Genomic DNA, 12,199 nt, shown 5'->3' on the forward strand with positions numbered 1-12,199 from the left:
GTTTATACTTTAGCTGGCCATTTGTCATGATATCACAATGTGGCGAAACCTAGAGAGGTAAATGACGCGTTCAGCTCTGCTACATCTCCAGGTGCCTATAGACCACGTCTGTAGAGATGATTCTGTCTTTCTTAGTGAAAATGGAAAGCCACAGACCAGGGGGAGGAAGGGGGGGCTTCCCAAGTCCTGTTAGAAGTGTGTCACGCTGGTGACAGGGGAGAGGAGCACGTGACGGTGGCTGGAGCTGTGGAGAAATGCAGCAGCCCTGGGAAGGAGGAAAGAGAGAAAAAAATGTAAAGAGCGAGGGAAGAGCATCAGCGTTCAAAATACAGAGGGAAAGAGAAGAGGCGCCCGCACAGCACAGAGCTCTGCTGCCTGCGGTGCTGCTGCGCACGCCACAGAACTGCAAACAAAAGGAAAAGCCGGAGAAACAAAAGGGAGGCACGGGGGGTGCTAACAAGCAGCTACGTACAAGGACTGGCACCGAGCTGCTCTATAAAGGACAAGCCGGACCTTGGCACAGGACCACAGCATGCTCTCAGCTCTTTCTAGCCTGAACCTAGCGCAGCGTCTCATGGTGGTTATACCAAGCCTCAGCATGTCCGGGAGGAAGATCTCATCGGAATCCTTCAGCTCGCTGGGATCTGACTATACCGAGACCAGCCCAGAGGAAGAACCAGAATGCCCCTGGCTCGGATGTGCTGGAACGGGAGCAAAAGCCCCACCGGGTCTCAGGATCAGCACCCACAACCGGTTCCTGGCCCCAGGAGAGCCACCAGGAGGAGACGGGTGAACCTGGACTCCCTGGGAGAGAGCATCAGGAAACTGACTTCTCCCACGGTAAAAGGGACCTGCAATGTCTGATTGGGGGGGATTGGCACCTGGCAGGGCAGGTTAACGAAGGAGATTCCTTTGCAGATGAGTGACACTTGGCCAACCTGTGTCATTAGACATATGCTGTGTTCATTAGTGCCACAGCACCCACAGGCACATGCTGTGCCCATATGTAACCGGACTGGTCGCCCATACAGTGCTGCCATTCTCCGTAGAGAACAATGTTGCAGGAAACATTTTAATGTAAATATAGGAGAGGTGCCGTATGTGATGGCATGTATATTGGTAGAGCGCCATGAGAGGGGGTTTCTGCTGCCAGGCACATGCTAGGTCTGCTCCCCTCAGGAGAAATGTGTAGGAGTGCGGCGGCTATACCGTCCCTACCTGCACTTCTAGCATCAGGATGTCAGTATAGAATTCCTCATCGCCATAGTAACACTATTCAATCTATAAGATTCAGGGCCAGAAAGGGGTGAATATTCAGCGTTACTATTCATAGATAGATTATAGATAATAGAGATATCGATAGATGATATATAGATAATAGAGATATCGATAGATAGATGATATATAGATAGTTAGATAGAGATATAGCATACGAGATAGATTATATAATAGAGATATAGATAGACATGAGATAGATTATATGTAATAGAGATATAGATATATGTAATAGATAGAAGATGATGTATAGATAGTACTGTAGATATGAGATAGATTATAGATAGATAGATTATATATAATAGAGATATAGATAGATGATATATAGATATAGAGATATAGATAGATATGACATAGATAGATTATAGATAATAGATAGATTATGTCTAGCATAGATTATATATAATAGACATATAGATAGATGATAGATAGATTATATATAGATAGTTAGATAGAGATATAGATAGATAGATATGACATAGATAATGTAGATACCGTAGATATTTTGTAGTTTTTCAAGACTTTGCGTTTCACGTAGATGACATCTAAGGCTACTTTCACACTCGTGTTTTGGGCGGATCTCATGTCATGGATCTGCAAAAACTGATCCGTTACAATAATACAAACCGCCTGCATCCGCCATGAACGGATCCGGTTGTATTATCTGTAACATAGCCAAGACGGATCCGTCACTTACTCCATTGAAAGTCAACGGTGGACGGATCCGTTTTCTATTGTGCCAGATTGTGTCAGAGAAAACGGATCCGTCCCCATTGACTTACATTGTGTCCCAGGACGGATCCGTCTTGCTCCGCACCACATCGCGTACAGAAAAACGCTGCAGGCAGCCTCCAGGGCGGAATGGAGACGGAACGGAGGCAAAGTGATGCATTCTGAGCGAATCCTTGTCCATTCAGAATGCATTAGGGCAAAACTGATCCGTTTTGGATCGCTGAGTGTGAAAGTAGCCTTAATGAGATGTATGGGAACAGAACCAGTACCCTGCAGCATATGGAGAATGGGCTTTAGACACTATGGTACGGGGGGGTACAGCGGTCTACTCCTACTACTACCATGGACTCTTCCTAGGAATAGACATTTTGTGGGTTGTGTAGGCAGCGAGGAAGGGTTGGCAGGAGACAGAAAGAGAAGGGTCGGCGCTGACATCCCCCCTTTTGTCTTCACAGAGCAAGGAAATGAGAGATAAGGGGAGGATAATCAGGGGAAGGAGCCCGGCTCATTATAGACTGAGCGCTACTTTGGTCACGCGGCAGTGTATATTTAACGTCACCCTCGCCCAACTCCACGCACTAATTAATGGCAACTAATGGCACAGTGACCTACAAAAAACCCCCCAGGTGGGCACAGTCCCTAAAAACTTCCCGCCTGCCCATTTCATTAGATATTTAATGATAGTTTGGATAAATAACCCGTATGTGCCCTGATGTTTAGCCCACTCTTTGCTCATTCCTAAAGGAAGCCCCCCTGGGTCAAAGCCGTACCCTTAACCAGTGGGGTTCCATCCAGCTGTTAGGATGCTGGAAGTTGTAGTTGTCCAGCAGACGGGTTTGGAGGTTACAGATGTGCACCATGAAGTGACACTGAACTAGTTTTGTTGCAGGTCCGAGAAGCTGGTGGGGAGCGATTTCCATTGGCATGATTTGGACCACGATCCTCTAAATGCCTAATCTGATTAGCGGAGGGCAGCACATCTTAAAGGGTTGGTCGGATTTAGAATAAAATGAAACAGAGGAGCGTCCTTCATTTGTGTCCTCCTTCAATGAGCCAGAGCGGAGCGCTTTTACAAACATCTCTCTCTTTGGAGGACCTGGCATGTCCCTGTGTCAGATGATCAGCCCATCGATTGCAATGGGCACCGTGTAATGCAGCTTCTCTCCTGCGGGAGTGCTGCAGGGGGAATTGAAACACGACCTGCTGGGAATTCCTGCTGATCACTGGGGGTCCCGGCAGCTTATTTTCAGAGAACCCTTTTAACACAAAGGCATTGTGGCTCGATGGACAACCCCTTTAATTAAAAAAAAAAGTATAGCCCTTAGGTTATAGCAGCCATATTGGGGCTCCAGATACTTTTCACCTATTATCTAGGAAATCGTGAAGTCGCTGAACCTGTAAATTGATAGACTGTGGTTACCTCCAGGTTGCAGAGAGTCAATGTCCCAAGAGAGTTGGCACCTGACTTTCGACTGAGTCCATGTGGGGTACGGAGGGGACTCATGTTTATACAGATCATGTTCAGTCCGCTCCCATGAACATCAATGCACAGATCTAGGCCACACAGTCGCTTTATGGAGAAAACGTATGTGAGCAAAGACCTCATTTCAGGAATTGAGAGAATATGCTATTACTTTAAGGGGTTGCTTGAGATTAGAAAAGGGGTCTTTCCTAGGGGTAGTCTCTGGTAGTGCAGCGTGATGAAGTAGAGAAAGTTGAGCTGCAATACCAGACACAACCTGACCCACAAGAGTGTGGTGCGTTTGTGTGTGTGTGGGGGGGGGACACAGCCCATTTTCTTATCTCTAAGACTATTCGGATGGAATGCTTCCAATTTTATGGATAATTATTTATTTACATTTCACGCCATTCCCCATCATTTGCATGCCATACTCCCGCCTCCATGGTTTTAACCCCTCCTCCTGCCGCTTCATTCATTTATCTTCTCCCAATTAAGGGCTCATGCACACGAATGTATTTTTCTTTCCGTGTCCGTTGTTTTACAGGTGCGTATACGGAACCATTTATTTCAATGGGCTTGAAAAAAAAAAAACGGAAATGATTCCGTGTGCATTCCGTCTCCGTATGTCCGTTCCGCCAAAAAAAGAAAAACGGACGCAACGTGGACGTGACCACGGATGTCATCCGTTTTTCTTTTTTGCGGATCTGTGTTTTGCGGACCGCAAAAATACATACTGTCATGTGCATAAGCCCTTGTACTGGATCTTTGCATGTCTCACTGAACGCTTTGCCCAGGACATGTTGTTAGGGCCGCGCTGTGTGATTACCGGAGCTCGCAAAGTACTCTATACATTTTTATTTTTATTAAGTTACAATGTATAACAAAATATACCGTTAAAAAGGGGAGGAAGTGACAGAATAGGCACCATCTTGGTAACCACACACACTGCAGCTACCCCATCTGGTACTACACACACTACAGCTACCCCATCCTGGCACCAAACACACTACAGCTACTCCATCCTGGCACCACACACACTACAGCTACCCCATCCTGGTACTACACACACTGCAGCTACCCCATCCTGGCACCAAACACACTACAGCTACCCCATCCTGGCACCACACACACTACAGCTACCCAAGCCTGGCACCACACACACACTACAGCTACCCCATCCTGGCACCACACACACACACACACACACTACAGCTACCCCATCCTGGCACCAAACACATTACAGCTACCCCATCCTGGCACCACACACACACTACAGCTACCCCATCCTGGCACCACACACACTGCAGCTACCCCATCCTGGTACTACACACACTACAGCTACCCCATCCTGGCACCAAACACACTACAGCTACCCCATCCTGGCACCACACACACTACAGCTACCCAAGCCTGGCACCACACACACACTACAGCTACCCCATCCTGGCACCACACACACACACACACACACACACACTACAGCTACCCCATCCTGGCACCAAACACATTACAGCTACCCCATCCTGGTACTACACACACTACAGCTACCCCATCCTGGCACCACACACACTGCAGCTACCCCATCCTGGTACTACACACACTACAGCTACCCCATCCTGGCACCACACACACTACAGCTACCCCATCCTGGCACCAAACACACTACAGCTACCCCATCCTGGCACCACACACACTGCAGCTACCCCATCCTGGTACTACACACACTACAGCTACCCCATCCTGGCACCACACACACTACAGCTACCCCATCCTGGCACCATACACACTGCAGCTACCCCATCCTGGTACTACACACACTGCAGCTACCCCATCCTGGCACCAAACACACTACAGCTACTCCATCCTGGCACCACACACACTACAGCTACCCCATCCTGGTACTACACACACTGCAGCTACCCCATCCTGGCACCAAACACACTACAGCTACCCCATCCTGGCACCACACACACTACAGCTACCCAAGCCTGGCACCACACACAACACTACAGCTTACCCCATCCTGGCACCACACACACTGCAGCTACCCCCATCCTGGTACTACACACACTACAGCTACCCCATCCTGGCACCACACACACTACAGCTACCCCATCCTGGCACCAAACACACTACAGCTACCCCATCCTGGCACTACACACACTGCAGCTACCCCATCCTGGCACCACACACACTGCAGCTACCCCATCCTGGCACAGCACACACTGCAGCTACCCCATCTTGGCACCACACACACTACAGCTACCCAATCCTGGCACCACACACACACTACAGCTACCCAATCCTGGCACCACCACACACATACAGCTACCCCATCCTGGCACCAAACACATTACAGCTACCCCATCCTGTACTACACACACTGCAGCTACCCCATCCTGGCACCACACACACTACAGCTACCCCATCCTGGCACCACACACACTGCAGCTACCCCATCCTGGCACCACACACACTGCAATTACCCCATCCTGGCACCACACACACTGCAGCTACCCCATCCTGGCACCACACACACTGCAATTACCCCATCCTGACACCACACACACTGCAGCTACCCCATCCTGGCACCACACACACTGCAGCTACCCCATCCTGGCACCACACACTGCAGCTACCCCATCCTGGCACTACACACACTGCAGCTACCCCATCCTGGCACACACACACACCTGCAGCTACCCCCATCCTGGCACCACACACACTACAGCTACCCCATCCTGGCACCAAACACATTACAGCTACCCCATCCTGGTACTACACACACTGCAGCTACCCCATCCTGGTACCACACAAACTGCAGCTACCCCATCCTGGCACCACACACACTGCAGCTACCCCATCCTGGTACTACACACATTGCAGCTACCCCATCCTGGCACCACACACACACTACAGCTACCCCATCCTGGCACCAAACACATTACAGCTACCCCATCCTGGTACTACACACACTGCAGCTACCCCATCCTGGCACCACACACACTGCAGCTACCCCATCCTGGCACCACACATACTGCAGCTACCCCATCCTGGCACCACACACACTACAGCTACCCCATCCTGGCACAACACACACTGCAGCTACCCCATCCTGGCACCACACACACTGCAGCTACCCCATCCTGTCACCACATACACTGCAGCTACCCCATCCTGGCACCACACGCACTGCAGCTACCCCATCCTGGCACAACACACACACTGCAGCTACCCCATCCTGGCACCACACACACTGCAGCTACCCCATCCTGGCACCACACACACTGCAGCTACCCCATCCTGGCACCACACACAATACAGCTACCCCATCCTGGCACCACACACACTACAGCTACCCCATCCTGGCACTACACACACTACAGCTACCCCATCCTGGCACAACACACACTGCAGCTACCCCATCCACATACTGCATGCCGCACTCATACATCCACATACTGTATGCCGCACCTCATGCTTTTATACCAAATATTGCAACCTAGGTAAATGCAAGGTTTAATTCGATTTAAAGGGCGCAGTGCCTTCTCCTACAGCTGTCCTGGGTGTCGGCCCCCCACGATCAGATAGGTCCTCAGTATAAAACTCTAGAAAACCCTTTAATTTAGTCCTTGCGCACATGGCTGTTACGTGCATTGGGGACTGCAATTTGCGGGTCCCCAATGCACGGGCAACATCCTTACAACAGCCAGGATGGATCGAGATCCATTCAACTTGAATGGGTCCGTGATCCGTCCGCACCTGTAAAAAAATAGACATTTCAAGTGAATGGGTGGTGCCGTTGTATTTGCGGACCCGCTGTTTGCGAGCCGCATACGGGCCACGGTTGGCAACAGCTGTGTGATGAGGCCTTAAAGGGATTCTGTCCCAGAATTAAACCCTATAAGCTAGCTGACATTAGAGATGTGCTAATGTCAGCTGAACCTAACTAGCCTATCTCTGCCCCCGTTACCCCATCCTGACACCACACACACTGCAGCTACCCCATCCTGGCACAGCACACACTGCAGCTACCCCATCCTGGCACCACACACACTGCAGCTACCCCATCCTGGCACCACACACACTGCAATTACCCCATCCTGGCACAACACACTACAGCTACCCCATCCTGGCACAACACACACTGCAGCTACCCCATCCTGGCACAACACACACTGCAGCTACCCCATCCTGGCACAACACACACTGCAGCTACCCCATCCTGGCACAACACACACACAGCAGCTACCCAATCCTGGCACCACACACACTACAGCTACCCAATCCTGGCACCACACACACTACAGCTACCCCATCCTGGCACCAAACACATTACAGCTACCCCATCCTGGTACTACACACACTGCAGCTACCCCATCCTGGCACCACACACACTGCAGCTACCCCATCCTGGCACCACACACACTGCAGCTACCCCATCCTGGCACCAAACACACTACAGCTACCCCATCCTGACACCACACACACTGCAGCTACCCCATCTGGCACACACACACACTACAGCTACCCCATCCTGGCACCACACACACACTACAGCTACCCCATCCTGGCAACCAAACACATTACAGCTACCCCATCCTGGTACTACACACACTGCAGCTACCCCATCCTGGTACTACACACACTGCAGCTACCCCATCCTGTCACCACACACACTGCAGCTACCCCATCCTGGCACCACACACACTACAGCTACCCCATCCTGGTACTACACACACTACAGCTACCCCATCCTGGCACCACACACACTGCAGCTACCCCATCCTGGCACCACACACACTGCAGCTACCCCATCCTGGCACCACACACAATACAGCTACCCCATCCTGGCACTACACACACTACAGCTACCCCATCCTGGTACTACACACACTGCAGCTACCCCATCCTGGCACAACACACACTGCAGCTACCCCATCCTGGCACAACACACACTGCAGCTACCCCATCCTGGCACACACCACTCTGCATCTCAGGTTTAGATTTCTGTCTTTTTGGAGATTTGGTTTAGATCTTTTGCAGGTCCGGTCCGCATATAACATGTTTAGTCGGCCAATATCCCCATATTATGTATTTGTTTATGTATTTTGCCACTATTGACTCACCCCAGTATTAGGTATTAATTTTTATCATTATATGTATTTATTCACATGGAATATTGATATTTCATGACACAATTCTGCAGTGTGTGTAGTATTAGGATGGGGTAACTGCAGTGTGTGTGGTGCCAGGATGGTGCCTGTTCTGTCAGTTCCCCCTTTTTAACGGTATATTTTGTTATACATTGTAACTTAATAAAATACAATTTTTATGGGTACTTTGCTAGCTCCTTTTTTTTGTTTTGGTTGTTTGGTATACTTGGGAGTTTGTACCAGGTTATTTGAATTAGTTGATCCCTTTACCAGCCACAACAATTCGTTGATAGACTAGGTTTTGGCAATAGGGACATCTATGGTCGCTTTATGCTATTGATTTACATGTTTGATTACCGGGCAGATTTTTATGTCTGTAGCTTGTTCCTTGCTACATTATTCCCTCTTTATTACTTCTCTGTGCAGTCCATATTATTTATACATCGCTGGTCTGGTTCATATTGTGACCTGTCTGTAACTACTTTCTGCCTATTTGACATATTGTGTCGATATTCTTTACTTTGTATTATATTATGTTATTTAACACTATTATATATATATACACACACAATCTATATTTCTATTGTACAGCTTTGTACTATGCAATTATTCATCCACATTGTATGTGGCGATAGTATTGACCCTCTTACACACACACAACCAGATATACAATACAACAGCAAGCAGATGCACTAAGGACACAAAATATGGACACTGCCCAAATGCATTCGCGGAACGGATGCGGCCAGCACACAGATGACGTCCGTGTTCTGTCCACATTTTTTGTAGACCCATAGAAATTAAGTCCACATGCGATCAGCAAAAGATGTGGATCAGATGTGGACCGAAAATATGGTGATGTGCATGAGGTCTAAAACTAAATACATTCACATAAACCACACACATATAGACACACATACACCAATAACAGGCAAACAGTGTGTACAAAACACACTCACATCCTATATTTATAAATTAGCAAATCTACCAACAAGCACAACACCTCATCAAAATACATTTACATACTGCGTGCCGCACTCATACATCCACATACTGCGTGCCGCACTCATACATCCACATACTGCGTGCCGCACTCATACATCCACATACTGCATGCCGCACTCATACATCCACATACTGCATGCCGCACTCATACATCCACATACTGCATGCCGCACTCATACATCCACATACTGAATGCCGCACTCATACATCCACATACTGTGTGCCGCACTCATACATCCACATACTGCGTGCCGCACTCATACATCCACATACTGCGTGCCGCACTCATACATCCACATACTGCATGCCGCACTCATACATCCACATACTGCATGCCGCACTCATACATCCACATACTGAATGCCGCACTCATACATCCACATACTGAATGCCGCACTCATACATCCACATACTGCATGCCGCACTCATACATCCACATACTGCATGCCGCACTCATACATCCACATACTGCGTGCCGCACTCATACATCCACATACTGTATGCCGCACTCATACATCCACATACTGCATGCCGCACTCATACATCCACATACTGCGTGCCGCACTCATACATCCACATATTCTATGCCGCACTCATACATCCATATACTGCATGCCGCACTCATACATCCACATACTGCATGCCGCACTCATACATCCACATACTGCATGCCGCACTCATACATCCACATACTGCGTGCCGCACTCATACATCCACATACTGCATGCCGCACTCATACATCCACATACTGCGTGCCGCACTCATACATCCACATATTCTATGCCGCACTCATACATCCATATACTGCATGCCGCACTCATACATCCACATACTGCATGCCGCACTCATACATCCACATACTGCATGCCGCACTCATACATCCACATACTGTATGCCGCACTCATGCTTTTATACCAAATATTGCAACCTAGGTAAATGCAAGGTTTAATTCGATTTAAAGGGGCGCCAGTGCCTTCTCCAACAGCTGTCCTGGGTGTCGGCCCCCCACGATCAGATAGGTCATCAGTATAAAACTCCCAGAAAACCCCTTTAATTAGTCCTTGCGCACATGGCTGTTACGTGCATTGGGGACCGCAATTTGCGGTCCCCAATGCACGGGCAACATCCTTACAACAGCCAGGATGGATCGAGATCCCATTCAACTTGAATGGGTCCGTGATCCGTCCGCACTGTAAAAAAATAGAACATTTCAAGTGAATGGGTGGTGCCGGTGTATTGCGGACCCGCTGTTTGCGAGCCGCAATACGGGCCACGGTTGGCAACAGCTGTGTGTATGAGGCCTTAAAGGGATTCTGTCACCAGAATTAACCCTATAAAGCTAGCTGACATTAGAGATGTGCTAATGTCAGCTGAACCTAACTAGCCTATCTCTGCCCCCGTTACCCAGAAATATAACTTTTATAATATGCTAATTAGCCTCTGGTGCAGGGGGGGCGTTGCCCTTGCTCCTAGAGGCCTCAGTTTCTCCCACCCTCTGGCCACGCCCTGCTACACTAGATTGACAGGGTCAGGCAGAGTTGGTCTCCTACTGCCGGCCCTGTCTACCATGTAAATCTCGCACCTGCGCCGTCCCATTCAGTATTCGGCGCAGTGAGTGAAGGGCGCTCGCCGGCTGCCGGTTTCCTCACTGCGCCTGCGCCGATTACTGAACGGCGCGAGATTTCCCCAGCGCACAGGGCCGGCAGTTGGAGGTGAAGGCTGCCTGGCCCTGTCAATCTAGTGTAGCAGGACGTGGCCAGAGGTGGGAGAACGGAGCCTCTAGGAGCAATGGCAACGCCCCCCCCCTGCACCTAGAGGCTAATTAGCATATTATAAAAGTTATATTTCTGGAGTAACGGGGGCAGAGATAAAAGTAGGAATAGGCTGGTTAGGTGCAGCTGACATTAGCACATCGCTAAGGGTTAATTCTGGTGACAGAAACCCCTTTAATCTCACTATATCATAGGTCCCCCAGAGAGAGAGAGAGACTCCTCACTCATTGTTAGTGCTCCGGCCAGGGCCGGCTCCAGGTTCATGTGGGCCCTTGGGCGATAAATCCCAGTGGGCCCCCATGAGGCATTTTTTTACATTGACATGTCCCCCTGTGGCTCCTACACGGTATAATGACCCCCAGTGGCCCCTATACAGTATAATGACTACTAGTGGCCCTTCACACAGTATAATGAACCCCCAATCCCCCCCCCCCCCACTGTATAATGACCACCTGTGGCCCTGCATTCAGAATAATAACCCCCAGTCGCCCCCATTTAGAATAATGACCCCCAGTAGCCCCCCACACTGGGGGAACACTGTATGGAGGCGGCTCTGGGGGTGATTATACTGAATGTAGGGTCATTGGGGATCATTATACTAAATGGGGGACACTGGGGGTCATTATACTATGTAAAGGGCCCTCACAGTATAATGACCCCACAGTGACCCTCCATTCAGAATAATGACCCCCAGTCGCCCCCACACTGGAGGTTATACTGTATGGAGGGGGCACAAGGGGTTATTATATTTAATGGGGGCTCTGGTGATCATTATGCTAAATGGAGGGTCAATGGGG

General features: G+C 49.4%; 1 protein-coding gene across 1 annotated transcript in view; it reads left to right on the top strand.

Moving 5' to 3' along the window:
• Positions 1–263: 263 nt before the first annotated feature.
• GUCY1A2 (guanylate cyclase 1 soluble subunit alpha 2) overlaps positions 264–12,199 on the top strand; it is a 245,866-nt gene continuing 233,930 nt past the window's right edge. The window contains 2 exon segments of the mRNA XM_040426272.1: positions 264–686; positions 689–840. Of these exon segments, the coding sequence (XP_040282206.1) occupies positions 533–686; positions 689–840 (306 nt within the window). The 5' untranslated portion in view covers positions 264–532.

The sequence above is a fragment of the Bufo bufo genome, chromosome 3 (genome assembly GCF_905171765.1).
Source record: "Bufo bufo chromosome 3, aBufBuf1.1, whole genome shotgun sequence".
In the NCBI taxonomy this organism is placed as follows: Eukaryota; Metazoa; Chordata; class Amphibia; order Anura; family Bufonidae; genus Bufo; species Bufo bufo.